At 32.1% G+C, this 25533-nt stretch overlaps 1 protein-coding gene and 1 long non-coding RNA gene across 2 annotated transcripts in view; both read left to right on the forward strand.

Annotated features, from left to right (window-relative positions):
• LOC123701284 overlaps positions 1-16888 on the forward strand; it is a 112787-nt gene extending 95899 nt beyond the window's left edge. The window contains exons 12-19 of the mRNA XM_045648707.1: positions 1840-1997; positions 2386-2499; positions 5344-5580; positions 6116-6496; positions 10979-11260; positions 12367-12525; positions 13821-13958; positions 14279-16888. Of these exons, the coding sequence (XP_045504663.1) occupies positions 1840-1997; positions 2386-2499; positions 5344-5580; positions 6116-6496; positions 10979-11260; positions 12367-12525; positions 13821-13958; positions 14279-14614 (1805 nt within the window). The 3' untranslated portion in view covers positions 14615-16888. The remainder of the gene's footprint in view (positions 1-1839; positions 1998-2385; positions 2500-5343; positions 5581-6115; positions 6497-10978; positions 11261-12366; positions 12526-13820; positions 13959-14278) is intronic.
• A 6442-nt stretch (positions 16889-23330) lies between these two features.
• On the forward strand, positions 23331-24204 carry LOC123701312. Its single transcript, XR_006752718.1, has 2 exons — positions 23331-23531; positions 23786-24204. It is a non-coding gene; the product is annotated as an uncharacterized LOC123701312 (long non-coding RNA).
• Positions 24205-25533: the final 1329 nt, after the last annotated feature.

Below are 25533 nucleotides of genomic sequence, written 5' to 3' on the forward strand. Positions count from 1 at the left end.
CTCGGAGTAATCGGCGTACATACATACAAAAAAAGTATACCGGCCGAATTGATAACCTCCTCCTTTTTTTTGAAGTCGGTTAAAAAGAACAGAAACAATGATACAGATTGCATAACATACATTAATTCCACAAAAAATGATCCTCTATTTTTGAAGTCTATCTGTTTTATAGGCTCTTGCTCTTAAGCAAAAGTTATACTCAATTGTGTCTTGTGAGACAAGATAAATCTTATCCACAAGGTTTCCTTACTCACAAGATCAATCTTATCAAATTTTATGATCAGATTTCTTGATAGCGACTTCCTTTGTTGTACGACATTTAAAAAATCTTATCGTTACGTAATACAGTAGTTTATTGTAATCTGATTGCAATTTCACGGTAGGTACATACAGAATTAGCCTACATATCGAATGTTATAATTTTACTAATTTTTGTGGACATTCACATGTCATCTAAAGTACTGAACATGCTTATGACTTACCTACACAATTTGTATGTTTTTGTATTATTTTTTATCAAACGTCTGAACCTACCTCAATATAATTGCAAGTTATTCCATATAGGTCTATTGAAAACTCGTTTTAGCATTGATTTGTTGAGGTTATAAGGCAATGCCAAAACTGGTTGATTCTTTATTAATAAGGACATGAAAATATGAGCTTATAGTTTATGTATTATAAAAGAATTAGGTTTATACATTTAAATATTGATTAGGAGTTCTTATTACTTGGTAAATTCAGTTTTATTACACAAAATATTATAAAGCCCTATAGAATAAAAGATTTTCTTTACGACTTGTTGTTGCGAATTAGTAATTTAAATGATTTAGGTCAGTTGTTTATACTATAACAGAGTTTTGTGCACAAAAAAAAAATTTCATACAACGAAATGAAAAGAAAAAAAAAACGACCAAATTTTGGTGTCTTAAGTACTGCGTTCGTGAATTCATATTTTATTTTAAAATTCCATTCTATTCTCTCTATCTATCTCTATGAGAAAATAGCATCAATTCATCGACAACTATTGAATCGTCTGATTCATACAATCCGTAAGTCAGACAGAAAGGGCGTCAGTCGATTGTTTATCGTCTCTCAAATTGAATCAAATTGTACGAATATCCGGTTATCGTACGAGGGATATCATTTTAGTTGCTGATCAGTTGGAGGCTGGAGATGGATGTTGTAGAAAAACTTGGTATAGAACAATTTTATGAAAATAAGGAGAGAAAGGTTGGTAAGGTTAAGAAAAAGATGGCGCGTAACGGAAAAATGTCACGCGTAACGAAAAAATGTTACACGAAATTTTTTTCCAACCCCGATAAAGAAGTTTCACTTCAATAATTTATTTATTTTTGCTCGGTTATAGTGCAGTAGCAAAAGTTTTAAGTGTTAATTTGCAAGGCCTAGAACTATTTAAATATGGAGTAACAAAAGCGTTATATGCAGATTTCTAATCGTTTCTTTTTATTTTATTGTAAGCCTTGATTTCAATGTCATTCGATAATGTTGAACTCACAGAACAGTAAGAACTTCACGGTATCAATTTGTCTTTTTGTAGCTCTATCAGTCATTCGTCATTCTACTAAATGAAATACGTTATGACTAAATACTTACGTTTTTATATGTACCTACATATTTGATTAACGACTTTTTAACTTGTATTTAAGAAACGAGACGTAGGTAGGTACTTAATTTTTGTACGACTTTCGTACGAGAAAACGATCAGTTTCCGTTATCAAATTTGAAGCTCAATATTCTTGGTTTAAGTTTCGTAAAAGTATATTTAAGCTTTTTTTTTGTGTTAGTTCCCTATATTCAATTAAATTTCTTTGTTCGCAGGCCTCTTCAAAGGCTCAACCACCACTCTCGACGGTATCGGTCTGCGGCCGATGCCGGCGGAGCGGCCTAAGACGTTGCGCAAACTGAAGTCGGTGTACGATGCGTCGCCGACAGAGCCCCCCAGTGTGAATGCTAATAACATAGGCAGCAATGGACAGGTAACTATTGTTTGATATCTTGCTCGAGTGTAAGATTGAGTTGTGGTCGGGAGCAGCTTTGTGATATTTATTTTATAATAATATTTGAAGAAAATATTAAACACTTTTAACATTAAGCTTTAAATGACTTTTTCTAGCGTATTTTCTGCGTCTTCTTAATTTGCACTACCACAGAATATAAATCTATGAATAATTAAAATATTTGAATATTGTAGATAAAGGTATCTCTTGAATCTTCTAGATCTAGTTGATCCACTAGCAATACCGTTCATAGCTCAACCAGTTAATTACAGTCACAATACAATTTACTTATTCAAACATCAGAACGCGTTGTCTGGCAGATATCATTTCTAGCGACAAGGCTACTTAATTTCCTTTCTTTTCGTAGTTGGACAGAAACCTCAATGGCACAGAAGACGAGGTCAGAAGAAGAAGTAACACCACCAGCTCGACGCATAGCGGAGACAAGTCCCTGTCAATCCTTAGCCCATTTGATGAGCAGGTAATTAGTACTAGATATGATTGAGAACACATCTAAATAGGAATAATAAATACTTTGTTAAATCCCAACCCTGAAAGTATGATAGTTCATCGGAAAAATGTATCACCACAAAAATGCATTGCAGAGGCTCGGATTCTCTCTGACGTAGAGCTCTGACTGTAAAGTTATATTCATTTTGAAATTAACTAACGGAATTTAAAAGCAATTTTGTACCATGTTCCATAAAATACCGTTATTAATACACACCTATCCAATTATCCATACTAATAATATAAATGCGAAAGTAACTCTGTCTGTCCGTCTGTTACTCAATCACGCCTTAACTACTGAACCAATTTGCATGAAATTTGGTATAGAGATATTTTGATACCCGAGAAAAGACATAGGCTACTTTTTACCCCGAGACATAGGATAGGTTTTATTCCGGAAATCCCACGGGAACAGGAACTATGCGGGGTTTTTTCTTTGACTGCGCGGGCGAGCCGCGGGTGGAAAGCTAGTATGCTATAATTACAATCAGTTAAATTCCTATGTGGAACATATCTCAAAATCACATGAGGCATAAAAATCTCAATATTTCCAACACTAAAACCCATTTTTGCATTACGATGGTACTAACTTCTAGCGTTACTATCATTAGGTACTTAGGCATTGTGTTGAATACAAATTTAGTCATTCGTGTTCATGTGCCCATGAAGTGGTGACAAAGGCAGGAAGTGGTAGAATTAGTGCCTAACCGTCAGAACACCTGCGGTTTCTTTAAGGATATGTGGTCTTTGAGTATAGCATGTATATTGGATATATAATTGTATGGCCTTCTACGATATGGCCACGACAGATATATATGGTTGAGAAGGCACGTTATCGACAGAGACTTTAATTTGAATTTGTGATGGTATTTTAGTATCTTTGAATGAAAGGTTGTTTCAATTTCTAATTATTCAGGGCAACAAAGTATAAATAAATAAATACATCGGGTATAAATATTATGACTTATTTCAGTTCGCCTCTTTGCTTATGATCAAAATTAGAAGTCAACATATTAAAGAAATACATATGTATATGCAAACATTCGAATTCGTAAGATAACTGATAAGTAAGTGAAAAATTAATTGTGTTATATCAGCTAAATGAAGTCCTAGTTTAAAAATACTTTTGCAGTTTTTTGCAAGAAAAATATATAAAAACTCGATATGGAAAAATAAACCTGCTACAGAATATTTCACAGCTGCCGATAATAATCAGTCATCATGACATCAACGAGAATTTAAATTACTGAAATTTATTTAAATCGACATGAAAATTATGTCGAATTTGCATTATACATGATTGTGGCTTAAACGCGTGAACTCAAGGATACGTGATAAGGCAACCCTGACACGAATTATGCGAATTTGTCACGAAAATATAGAAAATACTGTAGTTTTATTATATCTCTATATAGTCGTCTCTAATAGTCATATTGAATGGGTGGTCGCAAAATGTGAAAGATGATTAGAAATTGTAAACGGCCAACACGTACTTAGTTTATAAATGTAGGTACCTACTATGAAGGTACGAGTTTATTTGTTTGGCGCATTTGTTCTTGTTAATAAACTAGGTATTTAATTTACATCAGAGAGATCAGAAGTACATAAGAACCTTAGAATTTAGAGAAGAAACTGTATTTTTTCTGATTGATGAAATTTTGACTTTAACATTCAATAAAACAGATCATATTCTTTATTTTCTTTTACCTCTTTCCAAAACCTGTTTCTCTGTTTAGGATTAAATAATTTATTTATAAATTGATATAAACCATTTTTGCACAATATCGATTTAAACAGTTATCCGCTCATACGTCGAAGTGACACCTTTATGCAAGTGGACAGGTGTTTTGTAAACTGTCAGTCACAGGTGCACGAGACACCTTGCAGTTGTATACGATATTACTGTGTGATGTTAATTGGTTATAAATATTTCAACTGAAACAATAATTGTTTAATTTTCGCAGACGAAGAACGGTTTTTTTATGCAATGTAATATTGTCACAATATTTGAAACTACATGATTAATGTTTATCAATTTATGGTGTAGGTAATTTAAGGAATAGTTTAATATGATTATAAATTGGACAGGTAAACTTATAGTATGGAGGCTTGACAAATGACATACTTGTAGAATTCTAGATGTATTCAAGATCCATGCGTTCGATTGTACGCATATTATCCAAATATTCAAACAACATAAATTCTCTATTGGGAATCGAATCCACATCCTCTGTGTATTACTTAACAAATTATAATACTACTACCGTAGAAGAATGTTAAGACAAATGACATTGCGGTTAACATACGTTATTTGGGACAAACGGGCCATTTAACACGTCACCAGGTCAAAAGGAACAATCGTAATCTAATCGACAATTAGTCACGCGTATTGTACCATATTATATAATTATCTATTGTAAGAAAATTGGCCCCCTTGGCCCTTACTTCTGCTGTATATGTGACCACAGTTTGATGTGTGTGGGTAGGATAAGCACGTGCTGTGAAAAAATAAGTTGCAAACAAAATAGATTATTTATTAAGAAATACAAAAATAAATAAGTCGAAGTGTAACAATTTTTAAATAGCTCCTAATGCTTTTTAGTGTCGTGAAAAGGCATAAGACAAAGAGTAAGAATTCATGGTAAGCAAATTCGATAACGCCTGGTTACTTTGACCACAGAATAATAACTAGTAACTATTACTTTACTGGAATATCGTACAATATAAAAGATTTGTTCAGAAACACAAAATATAAACACAACGACAATTCCCAGGAGTATTTCATTAGGTATTAAATCTACAATTTCTTCAACAGGAGGAATGGGCAAAGATCTCCGAGATAATGGCGTCGTTCGGCAGCAAACTAGTTCGGGAGTCTGTTTTTGTATCAGAGCTAGAACAGGAGTTCACATCCAGGCTTGGCTTGAGTTGTTCTGAGTCCAGTCTTAGTCCTTCTGTGGCTTCTACTTTGGGTTTATGGCTATCTGGCATGGGACTACATGATTATGAACCCCTGTTCATTGATAGCGGCTATGACGATATCGATTTTGTGGTAAGTACCCTGAATAATACGTTTTTATAGTGTTCTCTAAATGTTTTTATTGGTATCATTTGTAAGGATATCAGCATGGCAAATAATAAAATGTCTAGACCGAACTAGAATGTTAAACAACGTAAGGTGACATCAAACAAACCACTTGACTAACTGGAATTTCATGAACCCTAAGAATCCCGGGATATGTAGGTCGATGATGAAGAAGTTGATTTACAGGTATTATTTATGACTCGAGCAGTGAACAACTCATATTACGTATTTCAATAAAAATACAATTAGCGTAAGAATAGAAATTATTCATGACCAAATGATTCAGGATCTTCAGAGAAATTACATATAAACGGTTAAACCATGAATGAAGACCCTTTTACTAAATAGCTGCCCAGTATCTTTATTAATAAGAACAAAATTGTAATGTTTATTAATGCAAGTAAACTATTTTTTTTAATTGTAAGATATATGATAATATCTAAGTGTCTAAGTGTAAGTAATATTTCTGTGGCTAATTACTAATGCAGAAATTTCTTTACAGAACGGCATCCTAGACGAGAACGACTTACGGGAAATGGGCATAGAAGAGAACGATAGACAGAAAATACTAGAATCATCCAAACAGTTACCTCTTAAAATAGCAGAAATAAGCAATAACCATAATAATAACCTTATTAAAAACCAAAACGAATCCGTGGACGAGTGGCTACGGAATATTAACTTAGAACAATATAGTGATACGTTTAGAAAACATTTATATGTAGATATGGATAGAGTTAGGAGGATATGGGAGGTTGAATTAACAGCAGTTTTAGAAATAAATAAGTCTGGACATAGAAAGAGGATACTGTGTTCCGTGTCTGGAGAGCAGAATGGACCTATCAATAATATAGAAGATATTAATTCGGATCTCAATAATTTGGTAAGTTTATTTTTATAAATCTGTAAGTATATTAATTCTTGTAAAAAAATATATAACGTAAAAATGTATATTTAAGATCGATGTTATTTTCGTGATAGATACCTATCTATAGATAGAATTTATCTAAGTAGGTACATAGATATTATTATTCTTAAAAAAATATTGTTCTTTAAAAAATAAGCATTGTCAGCGTTCTAAGAAGAAGGTCCTGATAAAATATTGTTATTTGAAACTTTATCAAATAGTTTATCAATCATGTATTCGAATAAACTTATATTATGATTGATGTCCAGTTACGTTTCAAAATGTTACCTGATAAGACATAATTTCTTCGTGACTTATATTTAAATCTAATTTTTCTATAACGTAAATTTTTTTAATGTTCTTTTACTATTTGTCAAGAATAGCTAAAAATAGAAGCTTATTATAATACATCAGTTAATGAATATAAATTAACCTTATAAGGTAAATCAAACATAAACTTAAAAGCCATATAAACATCATCATATATTTAATTTTCAATAATCATACTCAAATAATTTCACGTCATTTAAAACCAGTTTGTGCATGCGCAAATTCAATTCTCCAGAATATTAAAACATAAAAATAACTAGAAAATTTCGTCACTAATTTCGTGGAATAAGCGAATTTTCCTTAATGTGACGTACTTAGGATGGATAATATATTTTATTCTATGCGTGTTTGTGACGCGCGTCACCTGCATGTTGATGTGTGGTTTCCCATGTCTGTCTGTCCGTTATGGAATTTTGTTAATGTTGTCCAAATTACGTGATCGGTTGCGGAATCATTTTGTGGCGTTTTTTGATTTGGTTTTGATTAGACTATTGGGAAGAACACTACTTGGGACTATTTTAATAGAGTTCCTTCTACCAATATTTTGTTTTTCTTTTTCAACGTACTTAATGGTTATATATATTTATTACCTAGTTTAAATCACCAAAACTTTCCTATAAAGTACTATAAAAGCGTTTAAAAATAATAGCATTAATTCTGTGAAACATATTTGAATACCTTTTTTTAGGTATTGTACTAAACTTTTTAAGTATTTCTCTCTATCTGAAAAAAAAACACCCTACTATATTCAATAAAAAAAGAAAGACCAGTAGGTATCCTAATATAGTCACATAATTTACGTAAATAAAGGAATATTTGTATTTAAACAATTCGTATGATTGCAATCGATTACAATAGCATTAACGTTCATACAATTGTGTCTAATAACATGAAGAATGGAATATTTTATCAAACAATGGATCTCACATCCTTCCAGACGTTTTAATTGAATTTTATTGATATGATATTCATTCCTATTAACTTTTAGTATTGCATATAAATGGTTTAATTAAAAAACCAGTCACGATGCTCTTTGAAAGAGTTATATTAAAAGAAACGAGTGTTCCTTAGGTAAATCAATAAATTATTAATATGTGTGATTGATGTTTTAAATTGAAGTAATAATGCCAAGGCTTAGATTACAAAATAAGTGCCAAGGTATGAATAGACTGAAAATAATATGAACTGAAATTTGTTATTTTACATTATTTCACCCAAATATTTATTTATGATCTGTTACCTTATTTGGATTATATTTTGGCCACCTTCATACCAATTTAATTTAGCTATATCTTCGAAACTTTCATAGAATTTTATTTTAAAAAATCTGTATAAGTATGATGCCTAATATTTGCGATAATTGACTTATAATTTATTAACAAGAATAAACTTATCCATAGGTACATTCACATCCATAATTTAAATATAGTTATTATTACGGTTTAAATCAATTGCAAAAATAAACTACTTCGTAGTGCGTATTAATATTTTCTACGATGCGTCCAGTTTTTATACGAACAAATCACTTGAATTTATTGGAATTAAAACGCGGACCGGTCTACTAAAAGCAACCTTGTTTGTCTGTTACATGCATTCCAATGGAATCTAATGATAATTTAACCATCTGTGCTATTTGTTGAGCGTTTAGAAGGATATCCGATGGTACTAACGATGAAATTGCGGTATTCGCGATATTTGAGTTTTCTTGGAAGATAATATAAGTGAAACTCCTTTATTTAGACATCTTAGTTATGTATAAAATATTATTTTTTGTTGCCATTTTGCTCCATTAAGAAGGTAACGTTAAAATGATCGAAAACATATTTTGATGTTATAAGTTTCAAAAATTGAAAATCTCAATTAAAAAATAATTCAAATCGTTAAGGGGTATACTTACTCGTTGTTGTAGATTATCTTTGATGGCACAATTACCTATTTATCGTGTACCTATGTCCTATGTATTTAAGAAATACACGCGATGCCATCTGAAAATCATCACATAGTTGTGTATAAAATATGTTCCCTTTATTATATACTGCAGATATCATCGATAGCACAAATAACTTATTTTTGTAACATATATCAAAACTACACGTGGCACGATCTAAAAATCACTACCAAGCTTATTAAAATAATTGGCGCGCTAACTATCCGATCAAGTGAACTTTGATCACGTGAAATTTTATTAAAAGCCAATCGCCAAAAGGCGGATTAAAAGGGCTAATCTTCAATAAATTGCTCATCTCGTTGTAATTACATGTGGGGGGTAACTTAGCAACCCCCTACAGGTGTGATCGTCTTAAGTGACGAAAGTTGACGGGAAGGGTTCAAGTGTGTTAACGACTTCTTAATGCGCTAAGTTTGCGCGGTTATGGGGTAACTTAAAAAGTCTGTTAGATAATAAAGGATTTTTTATTTGGGATAGATAGAATATATAACGATAGGCATTGAGGTAATCTAGTACACATTAGTATTGGTTTAACGATCCCGATATACATATTTGTTCAATGGTTATATTATAGTGTCAGAAATAGATGTAGATTAATCTATATTTTTTAACCATCATTTAAACAAAGTGACAATAAAAAAAAAGTTCGCAGCATTGCTATTGCAATAATTCAGAGACAGAAAATTATTACGTACTTCTTCTTATGGAATTAGAGAAAAGATTACTTCTAACATTTTAAATACATAAATCAAATTCACCACCAGCACAAAACGCGACATAATTATGTAAACCATAATACATTAAGAAAAAAATTGCACACCATTCAACCTGCACGTAGGTACAAGATCTTGAAAAAATCCGCATAAAACCAATACATTTATACAGCAACAGAACGCGTGTATGGAGGTCTTTTTTTAATTTCACACATCGGCGGGTCCGTATGGCTAATTAGTGTTCAATTCGTATGTATTCAGCCTCACTATTCATGAGTGAGGCACTCGCTTGGAGCCTCTAACTGGTGTGCCACAACTATTGGTTACTGGGGGATATTTTAATTTGTACGTCTGGATGGTTTTTTCGTGGATAGTGCTATTTTTGGGGTAGGCAGGATGATGATTAAGACTTATTGATAATAGGACGTAAAACGTCCGATCGTAAAACTTTTCGCAGATGGTTTTATATTATAATAATCATTTCGTAAAACTATATTTCCAATTTAATCATATTTTATATTCGCTACAATTTGAAGATAAAATTGGGCGCTAGGGGAAAAGATAGTTTGAAGAAATGAAAAATAGAGAGGTGAATATATCTTTTGATTCATCTGAAATTTTGGCAAATGAAAGCAGCATTCGATTCGACGTCTACTCTCTGAATGGAAGTTCGTTCATCTATAGCGAACTCGCTAGCAACAGATATTCGTGTATCATTCGCGAACCGATGGTTCCCTCTAAATAGGGTTGCTATCTCCCTCATTCGGAGCCATCACTACGGAATATCCATTCAGCAGATTTCAATTCACTTACCCTAGCATTTTTTATTGCCTACAAATGACACTCGTCAAATTAGACGCCTCACATCAATTATAACTCTTTTGTATAAGTCACCTTAGAGGCTTAATTAAAATTTCACGCTAGTCTCTTCGGTGTACTATTCCATTTTTGCGTTGCATCATTACTTTTGTTTTGCACCTCTGAAGTGTGAACTGTTTTGAGTGCTGTTTTCGCATTTGTTCCCGCCTTTGTTCGATCCTCTTTCAATTTAATTAGCGTTTGTTCTATGTTTTCGTAGTTATTATAATTGGGAGCGACAATGGATTGGCGTGAGCTTTGTTTTTAGTGCGTCTTTTGACTGGTCGGGTTTTAATAATTACGGCTTTTGGGATATGTAGGTGTACCTACCTATTGCTTTTACACTAGTTTTAATTTTGAGTAAGGATACTTTGCCTTTTCTTTAGTAATCACTGAATACAACGAAATAATTGTGAATAAAATACGACTAAAGTTATATGTTGATCGATTTACATCTTCTTGTACGTTGTACATAATAATTTTAATATTACAACATTGTTCTTGTGAAAGCACACCGAATGTAGGAGTACCTTTAAAATATGACGATTTTACATCGAATGTTGGATTAAAATTCACAAATAACATAATTAACACGTACTTTCTTTATAGAAGAACAACATAAACCAGCTAAAAGAGGAAATCAAAGAGAAGTTACCGTCAGAGAATCTAAAGCCAGTACCGCCTCCCGTGGTGCCCTCTCTAGCGCCACCTGGTGGTGAGACCCTGAAGCGGAGTAAGAAGAACAGGCCAGCTCCTCAGCCGCCTAGACCCTCGGATCTGGAGATCAGGGCGCCGTCGGAGCTGCTGGTGGGTGTTCCCGGGGCACTGAAGACGCAGTGGAAGCATCAGCCCTTCGTGCTAGTTACAGGGGCTGTCACTTATGTGGCTAATGTAAGTATCTATAATTTAAAATTCAATTTTGTTTGGTTCTTTTGGAGTCGTTTTTGTATGCAAAATTATTAGAACAAACATTGGGAGTTATATCAAATTAACACATGGTATTTTTTGTAACTTGATGGTTTGTAAAACCAGTATGATCTATAGAATTTACGAATCTTTTAAATAGAGAAAGTCTACATTTTATTTGGTCGAATAATACTTCTTTATAAGAACATAATTAAAAGATAATTTCAATGATGTTATTTTTGTTATTTAATTGATATCTTATCTAATATCTTTCATTCACTGATAAAGATAATTAATATTTGTACTAGATAACCTTGCTAGAATTAAATATTATGTCTATACTAAAAAATTAGAATAAAATTGAGTTGATTTCGGTGCAATGTAAGAAAAATTTCTAATTGAATCAAGTACATTATATTAAGATGTAGGTAATAACTCATTCATAACTATTACAAGGAAGAATACATCAAAATATGATTATCCTTTATTGAGGTAATTCATTAATAAACACACAAAGTTATATTTATAACATCCAGGATAATATACCGAAACGATATGCAAGTCATTCAATATCCTAAACATTATTTATATACCTTATATCTTCGAACCATGACAAATCATGATGACAAGGATCGTGCGGTGGTCGAAATTCCCTTTCCAAAGACCTGCCTTCCACTGCACGTATAGCGATGAAACATGCATTCTATAATTCGGCATTTTAATATGAAAAAGCACTCTTAAATTCCATCAGACTTAAAAAATAAAATAAATCATACTTAGGTTGATTTGTTTCTACATTATTATAAAAAAGTTGCGTTGAGAAAACTGGAGAAATTCGTAAAAATTGTCATCAACCCACATAATAATAGTTGCATGATAATGTTAGCTAAAATTGAAGGAAAAATACCTAAACAAATTGAAACAGGGACGTTAACACAATTGATACAAAATTTTATGAATTTTTAATCACACAAAAACAAACTATATTTTTTTATTTAATACAGTATCCGTGAAATTATGTAAAAAAGTTGTGAAAAAAATAAATAAATTTGAATTTTAAATTGATCTACATAAGTATTAATTTCACACAGTATTTGGGATCGACGGTGGTAAAGGAACTCCGAGGTACGGAGTCTACAAAGAAATCGATTCAAAAACTGAAGAAATCAACTAAGGAGCCGCGGGATTCTCCTGACATTATTCTGTCGATCAGCTATCGAGGTGTCAAGTTCCTAAACACTATTACTAGGGTGAGTTTTTATTTTATATTCCCTTTTTATCCAGATACACAATACATGCATACACATTACCTATTGGTATATTAATAATTAATTGACTTTACTTTTCGATGCATAAGCACAGAAAAGATTCATAACAACAAGTTACCTACTCATTAGGTCCGTGAGTAATTGCTTTAATAGTTAAAATATAATATAGATAACATTTATAGTACTGTAGAATCAAAAACATATAAAAATAAGTAAGCAATACGTAAGTCTTATATGTAAGTCGTATAGTCCTTTCCACCTAAGATGATTTCTGTGACACATCGATTTTGACACGAGTAGAGATGTCTTTACTGAAATCGTATCAATTGTTTCCGATAATCGATAATATTTTATATGGAAATGAAATCGATTTGAATAAAGTACCAAAATTAGTTTTTTCGGCATTTCGCCAACAATAATTTATAAGACAATTTGCCGATGGCCTGTATATAATCAATCGAAACAGTTTCTCAGTATAAAGAAAGACATTCAAACACGAATGCCAAAGCTATCGAAACTAACAGTTTGGTCATTTCGCCGTCTAACCGGGGGTCAGATCGCAAGTCGTTCATTATTTACTCCGAAAATTTCTTCTGTACAAGATCTTTGTAAACCAGCGAACCGAGCGGAGGGTAAACATCCCTATATAAGAGAGGGTCAACTAAACAAAAGCCCCGACTTTACCCGCTTGATTTTTAATTATGGATCACTTCACGCTTCATCGAACACCTAATCTTGCCTTTGTTTCTTCTCAGAAAGGATTGCTTTTTTATAAATTTCGATGTTAGAACTCTTTACGCTCAGTTACGCGGGTTAATTAATGTTTCTGTAATTTTTTTTGTGTAACAAAATATTGTTAGAGGAAACAGCTTTGTTTTGCGAGCTGTTTGTTAAAAATATTTTTTTGGGAAACTTTTGATGTTGAGTTTTGTACGTTTGAATTTAATTATATTAAAAGGTTTGCATTATATTAACGGTGTCAAACGTAATTTTATATTATACCTATACAACTTAGAAAACATTCTTTGTTCAGATTACATTTTAAATAAATTCGTTTCATTAAGAGACCTCTAGTATCTTTAAATCTTTTGAATTTACGTATCTTCTGTTTGTTCGTTTTTGTGGATTCAATGTTTTATTTTCCAAACCTCGTCAGAAATACACCGCATTTAAACCCCGCTGACTCTCGCAGGCACATTCACATCATTTTTTAAAGATTTAGCGCCTCCAAAAACCTCTGATATCTATCCTGTAATAAAACCACACATTATCTTTAGGAATTGGTCTGCGAGCACGAGATACGCAACATCCACTGCGCGTGCCAAGACGCGGACGATCTCACGCACTTCGCTTATATCACGAAGGACCACACGACCAGGAGCCACTACTGTCATGTGTTTAGAGTTGCTACTATGGTAAGTTTGTTTTGAGTTTTTTTATATGTAAAGAACAATATTATTAATATACTTATTTACTGGTTTGATTTCGGATTACAAAAATTTAAGATATGGATAAGTAGTTTTTTTGTTAGAAATGTAACCTATTTTATGAGATAATATATTTATTCAGTCAAAAAAATCTTAATGCTAATGTATTGTGAGATTGCTTTCAATTTTATTAAGTTTTTGATATTACTTAATTGTTCGTCATTACTTTTCTCGAAATTTCTGCGCCTTTCTATTTCTATTCTATTTCTTTATCTGGAACAAATTTTGATAATCCCAAACTTTTCCAGGACCAAGCAACTGAAGTGATCCTCACACTGGGCGAGGCGTTCGAAGTGGCTTACCAAATGGCGCTGCGGGAACAAGCAAATAGAAGTAAAGTGACGCAATCCATCACCAAAACCCCCACCCACGATCCCAATACCACCAGCAATAAGGACAAACTCAACCACGGACGATCCCACTCGATAACAGAGATAAAACTTAACGGACATCAACTAAAAATCGCTCCCCTCCCGGCTTCATTGTCCAACGAAGATTTCCAAGCCTCGAAGAATCTAGAAGTCACTAGGAGCCCTAAAACACCATTATTAAAAGCCCCCATCGCGTCCACAGAAGAATTGTGAGGCATCAGGTAATTGAGTGATGTGATTAGAACATTTTGATAGACATATTTATTTGTGAACGTTAGTTTTAATTTTAACCGTGTCAGCGAATTTCATGGAACGGAGGCCTATTGATGTTGTTTTGTCTTCCGTTTGTTAAACGTTTTTATGGCATTGTGAGGCTATTTTGTAATTTTTAATGGACTTTTTTGTATCGATAAAGTATTTCTTTTCGTAATGCGATTGGATTTGATTCTATTTAAAATATAGAAAATCGAAATATTCTCGAATAGATTTGATATTCAAAAATGGCGTCGTAGTATTATTTGATATGTATATTCGATTACAAACGATTTGAACTATTATGAATATTATACGCGACATTTGGAATAAACTATAAAATATACATTTATATAAATTTCGACGCAAATCATACAACATTTAGTTAAAAATTTTACTATTGAATAGTAAAATTATACGGCTGTTATATTTATAATAATTTTAGTGAGTGTATATTTTTGTTTCGTTTAGACGTTAATATTACGATGCAGCTATAACCTATAATTTTAATGTATGAAGTATTGAAATTAGTAGTTGTAATTTGGCTCCGTAATTTATAATAAAATATTAGGCCTAATGTAATCTCGAACGAAGATATTATCGCATGATATTGATCGGTTACCAGTTTTCAGTGTCGTATGAGAAATGTATTTAAATATATAAGCGAATAGATTTAATTGTCGGTTGTTATAAATCTTATGACAGATTTGTCGTGTAACTTATAGTACATAACACATATCAAGACGATGTTATATGTTGAAATGTTCAATAGTTGTTGGCTTTACATTTTAGTTGTAAACTATCTTTCGCTCAGAGTAGTACGATATATTGTTTAGACGAATGTTATATTGCTAAAGCTGTACAATAATTGTCAAAAAAATGACAAAAAATACTTGTTTTTTTCAATTAAATTTCAATAAATGTATTGCTCAATAAAATTGTCCTTCACGTTTTCTGTTAATATTGTTATGTACATTTTAATTAGGTGCTCTGTTCAAAATTAGCTAAATGTTTTTTTATTAATTTTGACTGGAGCATAATTAAGTGGTTTGATGTATATTACGTCATTGGCTTTAGTATGATTTAGTTTGAGATTTCATGTAATGTGATATAAAAGTAAAGATATTTAAAACATTGTGTTCTTTTATTAATACTGTTTAACCTGCTTTATATGCTTAAATTATGTGTAGCACAGCTTTCATAACTATATAATGTTGATTGTCACTATGATAAAATTTATAAAATGTATCTATAAATGTTGAATACTTATGTAGATTATAGTATTTATATGATATAGTTATAAATAAACGGTCTTACTAATAAAATGTTACCCATTCGCTTTGCAATGGATTAGTTATTGCAATAACCTGTCTTGTTTTTATGATTGACGTTTCATGTGCGCAAGAGCAGGACACAGCTATGGTAGAAAATGGTAGATCCATTGTTTAACTTTTTATTAGTAAGCCGTAAGAGTGTGCCAAAATGCAATAATACAGGTTATATATGACGCTAATACGGAAACCCCAAATGTCAATATAGATAATAAATTGCTCACAGATAAACACCAATTATTTTATAGACCGACTCAATTGAGTCGCTATAAGAAACGATTCGTGTTATTCTAAAAAGTTTTATAAAAAAATGGCTCATGATATATCTTCAAGTATATTAATTTATTTCGAGTGAATTTTGACACTGTTTTTTTATTATTTCAAATTTAAAAATAAATAGTTAAGAACGAAATCGCACGACTTCCGAGTTATCACAAAACGCATCAATAATTGAATAGCTCATTATATAATGTAGTGATACAGTTTTAAGTAATATATTTTTAAATCTGATGTATACCAAAGATATATAGATTATACTGTATATTATGACGTAGATTCGGATTTGTTGTTGTAATTTTCTTTATAAGAAATGTCACTGCCGACAGAACGAAGTATACATAAGCGAATTTTATATGTTTATATTGTATAATAATTTGTATTTAATTCTCTCTATATTATCTTGTTATTTATACTTTATTTAATATATTTCTCGCTTTATAAATTGCTTTAAATCTTCGAAAACTCGCTTACAAGTACCTAAATAGAATGCTATTGAATACAATAATTATGTATCTCCTATTTTTATTTATTATAGAGTTCTACACTTATCGTAGCTATCAGATCAATGTAAATACGTATAATCATAAATTTGAATTCAATAAAAGGTAAATAAAATGAATATTCATTGTAGCTTTTTATTTATTGCAAGCTAACCCGAGACTGAAGCATAGTTTTACCAGGACACCCTTAAAACTACAATAACCAACTTATCTATACTAATATTATAAAGCTGAAGAGTTTGTTTGTTTGTTTGAACGCGCTTATCTCGGGAACGACTGGTCCGATTTGAAAAATAATTTCGGTGTTAGATAGCCCATTTATCGAGGAAGGCTATATTATATCATCACGCTAAAACCAACAGGAGCGGAGCCACGCGGGTGAAACTGCGCGGCACATCTAGTGTTGTATAAAATTACGACGTATTTCGATAACCTCCCAATACCTACAACAAAGGTGTCAAAAATTTCATAAAAATCAGTCAAGGCGTTTTGATATAGGTAAACACTACGGCGTGGAAATAATACAAGGCACCTGTTTTATTGAGACTTCTTACAATAAAATAAATTAGGTATCCATATTCTTTCTATAGATTACTAAGCACTACTACTTATAGCAATAATTATTTAGTGATTGGACAGAATGACAGATTAAAGAATGGCTATAACGTTGGGGGTATGTGAAACCGCAGGCAGGAAGCTGGTTTGTTGTTAACGTAAAACTACAACCCAAAACTACTGAACCGTCACTACATAGTATAAAACAAATTCGCTTTCTCTGTCCCTATGTCCTTATGTCCCTTTGTATGCTTAAATTTTTAAAACTACGCAACGGATTTTGATGCGGTTTTTTTTAATAGATAGAGTCATTCAAGAGGAAGGTTTTAGTAAGTATATATAAGTTATTAGGTTTTAGACAAAGCGGGCGAAGCCGCGGATGGTAAGCTAGTGCATTATAGAATGAAAACAAATTTTGATACTACTAATAGGTAATCAATAATAATGAATAATTTATTTACTACACTGGTTATATAAATCTCAATGTGTGTAAATTTTGTTGACGATACCTTGAAACCAACTAAAACGGTATTGCTAGCGACATCTGTTGTTACGCAATTGTAAACTTTAGGGTTATTGTAATGTGGCGAACAAGTACTTGTTTGTAAATTTATCCGCAAATGCATCCCTCGTAGTATTTTCTTCATTGATTCAAATGAATAAAAGTGTGTGTGCCGAGCACGCATGTCAGAAGTGAAACTTCTTTGGCAAGATTTAAAGATACCAAAATCGTCGCCTTAGTCCTTACTCCATGACGTGACGGTATTTCGATGATGCGATCTTTAAGTTATTACTTTCAATAGATAAAGAATTCAATTTATAATTAAGAATTTAGCTTCCAAACCGACACTAATAAGTAATATTCTTTCATAAGAAATCTTCATGGACTGGATGACGAAAATATATTTTACAATAATGAGGAATGTTTAGGCTGGTTGCAGAACTTGACCGACCGTAAGTGCGCACCGTCGGTCCTGACGATACGCATCAACAATTGTATGACTATGACACTAATGGGCATGACAATACGCGTGCGTATGGTCGGTCTAGCTATGAAAGGTTTTATGAATTTCCATACATATGACAAGCGCGACTGACGTACGCACTGACGGTCGGTCAAGCTCTGTATTCTGCAACCAGCCTTAACGAACTGTACCTACCTACTGTATTTATTGATTGCTATAAATCTAAAAAATACTAAAAATATTAATATTGATAGTCTACTGGTATATTATCTAAAATGCTACTGTAGCTAAATACTTAGTAATATGCTACAAGTAAATATGGTATGTCTATAGATTTTCATGTATCAATGAGTATGATGAACCAAATTCATCATCAATAGCGACGGCTGCGGCGCTAGACGGTGAAGAACCATCTGGGTAAGCAAGACTCGATAAAGAAACCACAATAAATTCGATCATCTGTTTGGCAGCTAGGACGAACGCAAAAAATGTAAATTCCTCTTAATTTTACTTCAGAGTTATGATACGTAGGCATGTATATATATATTTCATATATACGTAGACACTACTGAAAATATAAAATCCCATTGTGAAATCTAAACAAAACCAGCACCTTAAGAGCCCGTGGCTTTGTTTCTCTGATTTATTCAAAGCGAATTTCATCCAATAATAAATTCCGTACAGAGCTGGCTATAAAAAACGGCTATTTACTTTTGCACCATTAGCTTAGCCGAAAAAAGGTTGAATTTTAAGCGTCATTTATTAATTCCAACCTATTACGGGCGATTAGTCGTGTAAAATTAAGCTAGGAGCGAGGTTTTAAGTTTTATTTATTAGTAGGAAATACCTTTAGTTAGGTGTATAATCTGTGCATATACTCAAGAGCAAAGAATATTCTATTTAGTACATATATTAGGAGGATGGAACGCTTAGCGAGTTTTTAGGTTCAGGAGTACAGTTTTATTTAACGATTTTTGTAGAGCTGATTGATTTGGTCCAGTATAAAAACATGGATGCAGGATGTTATATTTCTTGTATACTTTCGGATGTTACTCTTAAATTTAACGAACAGAACACTAATGTTTATTACGTCTAAGCACAGGTCTAAATATAAGTATAACGCTAATGATACATATTCTACAATTGTTAAAAGTTACACATTGTTTTTCTAAAAACTCAAATGTGCAATCGGAGAAAACATTTTTTGATAAGCACTTTCAAAACGTATCCTTTATGTACCACTAATGCACAAAATGATGTGCCTATCCATTACCTAAATACTGAAACATCTGAAATGTAAGCTAACATCAACCATCAAAAACTTACACTACGACGCCGACTTTAAAAACCCATTAATAAAAACCCTGTAATACATTCACTCTATAAAAACCCAGTTTTCGGTATATTAGCCTTAGGTTGTACAGCAAATGAGGCGTGCTATCGATACGCTGTGTCATGGTGAAACCGCTAATTAATTAAGGTTTTATTCGACCTTTTAAAGGAGTTACAACGGGCGGATTTAGTTTTAAATACAGTGTTGTGAGGCGATCTGATTCAATTCTCTCTTTTGTTGGTTAGGAGAAAACAGATAATGAAAAAGCTTTTATTGTTTACAGTGCAAGAAATACGTATTCTGTGGAAATATTATTAAATGTGTGCATAGGTAATGTCATCAAACGAGCGAATGCTCATTCTAACCCCACTATGTCAAATTCTTTTTAGTGTAAACAGGCGTAGAGCATTATTTCGTTGTTATTAGTGCATTTGAAAAGATTCTATGCAATGTTCTAATACTGAACAACACTGAATTCGAGTTTTCGTTTACACTGAAAGATAACGAAAGAATGCTCTTGTTCTATCTCTAGCTCTATGTTCGTTTGATGTTAATGCACCGATATAAGAAGAAAACTCAACTCAACTCACTCAAAGTACTTACTTATCATTTTCAAAACATTCTTGATTAGAAATACCATAACCACTATAACCCATACTTAATTCCTCTCATTAAAAGATGGCTTTCTTTAACTCGATAAAGTTCGCTCCGAAGTCAACAACTTCTTCAGATTATGATTTTCAGGGTGTAGGTACCAAGACAGTAACTTTTAATTTGTAATAACTTAGTAACTAAATAGAACTATCATATCTTTCCGGACTCTAAATTCAGATGGCCTAAGACAAAAAAAGGTCGTGCGTGCAAAGCACACGTGTAAGAAGTGAAACTTCTTTGGCAAGACTCAAAGATACCAAAATCGTCGCTTTACTTCACGACGTAAGGGTATGACGTGACCTTGAAATTTTACTCTCAACTCTCTCAATAAAGAAGTTTCACTGCAGAAAATATATTACCGTCAAAAGTTTTCCCAGCCAAACGCTAAAAGCGCAATATGCATCAAAACCCTATCAGCATATTACATAAATTTATACGTATTACTAAACTAAAATTACCTCAAGGCAGCATTGATCACACGTTCTAGCGAGCTCGATCAGCTGTTCCCTGATGAACAATTTGCCGCGCCATGTGACGGCCATATTGGGAATGAGGGCCGCTCGGGCGAAAATCGATTATAGATATTCGACTCGATTTTAAGTATTCGAATAATCGGAATGGAAATTTGAACGAAGATTTTCTTGGACGTTTTAGATGTAGGTAAGGTAAGGTTTCAATATGGAGAAATAGTTATCAAACCATACGGTAAAATTTAAAAATTTACTATAATATTTTGGAGGATGAAGCACAGGTAAAGAAACACATTTTCACATGTTTCATATTGGTAAGGCAACTTAACTACCTACTTAAAAGACTTGGTTGAAATCAAGTGTGCGTATACCTACTTATACTGTAGTTATTATAGAGGTACTACTACTTCTTTACATCTAAAAGTTCTAATTACCTGTAATGATCCTTCAAGCCGGATTCGAACCAATTATTCTCATCAAACAAACAATAACAATTTGTCATAAAGCCCATTATGAAATCTAGAATTTAATAACGTAAACACGTCGACAAATCTCATAAACATCGGCTGTAGTACTTAGCGAGTGTTCATTACCGTCGAGTGCGTAATTAGCAAGTAATTACAGCCTACATCCAACGTGTGCATTGCTTTACAGTTTATATATGATTCGCACCAGACGTTGGTTGCCATTGAAGTCACATTTTGGGTAGATTTTAAGTCTGCAGTTTTATTTGCTTTGACACGTTTTAGTGTAGCAAGGTAATGTATTTATTTAACCAAATACAAGTTACAACAAGAATAATACAGATATATGAATGCTGTAAACTTGTAACTAACTACATGAAAATAAAAGTTACTTAGATGTAAAAATTATTTTTTCAAGCAACTGAGAACAATTTCATAATATCGTATATTCTAGACAAAAGTTACTTCGATGAAAAAATTATTTTATTCAAGCAACCGAAAACAATTTTCTAAAATTTCGAAAAGTTACCTACTCTAGATACTCTAGACAATCTCGTTATATAAAATGTAGCTATTTAATGTAGTGACTAATATTCTTATTTCTTATAATATTTTTTTCTGTATACTTATTATTATTTCCTAGATATACCTATACCTAAGAATATCCTATTTTAAAAAGAAAATCCTTTCTCTCCCCAAATAAAAGCTTAAACCGTAAACGTCAATAGGTATAAAAATTCTATTCAATATAAAAATGGCTTCACGGTTGGATCTTAATAAAAATATAATCTATCTCCATTGTGTGCCAACAATGGCACAATATGTAGAGGCTTATATGTGATTACGGTATATAGAGGCAACGTGAGCGAAGCCGCGTGACAACCGCACGTACACAGTTCTTTCATCGGGAAATAGAGTTAGAAATAATGGAAACGTCTTCGTTTAGAGGAGGACAAATAGTTTATAAGGATAGATATTTTTATGGTATACCGTATTTATATGACAATTTATATACTCAGGAGACTCTAGGTGTCTTGTCCTGTACTTCGCAACCTCATTTCATGATGACGTTGGCTGCCGTTTCTTCAGACACTTTAGACTGTCGGTGATCAGTAAGTTGAAGAGATGTTTATTGAGGAGACCATGTCCTGGAAGCGTCCCTGTTGTTATGCCAAGTTGCGGTCTAGGCAAGCTTAGAATCCGACGTGCAATTTGCGAATATAATAATTATTATATAATTACTTTGTTTCCTCTTTCTTAGTTTATATTTATAGTCCACGTAAAGCGTCTAGAAATTAATTTCATAATGGTAAGTATTTATTTAAGGGAAATCATATTACATCAGAAATTGGGTAATGAAAACCTCATATTAGAACCATATTTCACATGTGATACCTATCTACCAATTATTGCAGACCATTAAAACAAAACAGCACATAATATGCTCTAACACTTGGGGCCGCAAATTATCTTATTGCTAGTGAAAAGCCAGGAATCTCTAAAAATACCTTATCTATAAATAAGAAACCTAGACACATCTAGAATATCCTTTATCTTGGTACCGCGAGCTCCAGCAACTCCGCTGAATACAAAACCGTAGTGATCTAAAATCTTTACGCTATCGACAATCGGGGTTGAACCTCCGACTTCACGCTCGCTGAGCGCTCTAAATCGACAATTTCATATCTCCTCTAATACCATATTATTATTTCTATTCTTGGGTATTTTTTGTAATTGATGAAAATTTTAAGTATTAGCTGGTTGAAAATGATTTGTTTTGAGGTTAGACAGGCTTCATTTTATCTGAAGTACCTAGGACCTAAGTAGTTTATAGAATACCTTAGTATAGATATAAATTTCTTAATATTTCTAAATTAGAAATAAAATATTCAAAATCTTTCTGGCTAATAAAATTTGATCAACCTACCTATTTTGTACTCTTTACCTGCAAAATGTAATGGTATCTAATGATAGATATAATTGTTATGAAATGATTTTGTTATGTAATTTGTAATCATGAAATTTGACCTTTGCTTCAGACCTATTAGTAGTGCCATTTGTATAAGCATTAAAAAGTTAAATATGAACCTACAATATTTTATTTAATTTATAAAATATAGAGTAGAGGAAAGTCACCAAATATGGAATAGTATCCTAATATGGAATTCCTTCATTTCTCTAAGACTATAAGTATGAATCGCAACATTCGACCATCTTCTGTTTCATTTGGTGTACTAATTATCGCACTAACACCATCGAGTTAGTTGCGCGAACGGTTTACATTTAGCAGGGGTGTTTTGTTTTGTTGCCGTGCAGAAAATTTTAAGGTAAGTAATAAATGAGTATTATCGGCTATTATGTTTGTTTTGATACGTGTTATACTATTTAGTATATATCGGTATTATGTTTATTTCACCATTTTGTGACCTTTTGTCTTTAAAATATTGTGAAATGAAAAAATATTTAGAAGAGTTTGAACTAGTATAAAAATCCAAATATGGACAGTCGTCGGTGTCTAATTATGGAATATTATAAACTTGCTATTATTTCTTTAAAAACTGTATGTAATGTTTGTTTTTAGTAACATACATGCATCAGCAGAGTCAGGAGGTTCTATTCAAGACTTCTTTCCATGGATGAAAGTGGAGAAAGTTGAATTAAATGCTTGATGTATGGGCTCTGAACACATTATGATGTGCTGTTCCAGATGGATCTGGATTTGTGACTTTTGCAAGTAATTACGTAACTCCTTTCATTTATCACAATATGTTATATTCATTTAATTGATCTCAAAGATATTCATTATATTTTTGTCATTGTTATGTTGATTTTTGCTTATATTCCATATATGGGTACCTATTCCATATTTGGTTACTCTTTTGTGATTTTGTTTTTTGTGTAAGATTTTAATTTGATTACTGATATTTTTGGTTAAAGGCTATTAATTACTACTTATAGATGTATGACTGATCAGTAAAAACAATAAACTGATTTAATTTATGTGAAGTTTTATTTTTATATCCCAAAAACAAAATGGTATTCCATATTTGGTTACTTTCCTCTACCTATTAATAGCAGCTTTTTACATTGGATTTTCTCTGTATTCGTAAACAGAAAACCTAACATCATATCTTATGGTGGGTGTTTCCTACCCGTAGCCCGCCTACTCCTTTTTATAATGAATACTTAGAATCAGAATGAATCATTTTATATTATTGAAGAAATAGTCAATTCCTCAAGGGTACATCCCCGTGGGTTAATGCGATGCCCTCGACGCTATTGTGTTCGTATTATTATATTTCTAAGCGATATCAAGACACCACGACCGAGGAAATTGTATCGATCACAAAGACTGTGAACTTGGGTACATTTTATTCAGCTTTTTATTAAAATATATTCTTGGTGAGATTCTGTCAATGTTCGCACTTCTTTATTTAATATTCAGGTACGTGTTTTTATATTTTAAAGTTCGTTTTATTGAACAGTTGTCTTGTCCAAGGATTAACTCATATACCAAATTACAGAAATGATTAAATCTCTCTACTTCATACATTGTGTTCTATCTAAAATTATAACATAAAAATCAAACCTAGAATTATTCGCACTTATTTGCGAAATATACTAATTTTAGTGGTAACTAAGTATGATATCAGAAATGAGGTTCCGTTTTCATTTGGACGCCTGATTTGACTCCAATTGCGTCGTTGGTAGTTATTATTTCTATTGGCTGCCCATCGTATTTCGCATTTATTTTATATTTCAGATTTAAGCTAGATTACAATATATTTCATGAACAATAAGAATCAATAACATCGACAATACTTGAAAAAATAAATATATCAAAATATTGTCCAATAGAAAGTTAGGTGTTATTCATTAAAATAGTTCATTTATCATAGTTTGTATCTACCCGCGGCATAAAATCTAAAAACAGGAGATATACTTACAAATTCTTAAAACACAGAAGTACACTCGCATATCAAATCTTATTAACAATCTTTCATTAATACATTAAACAGAATTACCATAAGAATTACATTTGGCAACGAATATGGCGTCTCAATCTAAAATTCTAATTATTCAGCGGCAAATTTAAAACTGAATTCAGAAACGAGGTTCGTGATTTAATCAAAATAAAGAGACAACAAGTTTTGCATATTTCGTTATTAATAATTAGAAAGTCGGTAGAGCGTGTGCGATGCGATTTACTTCGATCTTCCCAACCATGAGCGGGAGACGAGTTTAAGAATTAAATAATTCATCCAATTTAACATAGCTGTGTTGCCGCGTATGTTTTTCATTGATAGGTACTATAAATAGTATAGGTAT

This window comes from Colias croceus, chromosome 21 (genome assembly GCF_905220415.1).
Source record: "Colias croceus chromosome 21, ilColCroc2.1".
Taxonomy (NCBI): Eukaryota; Metazoa; Arthropoda; class Insecta; order Lepidoptera; family Pieridae; genus Colias; species Colias croceus.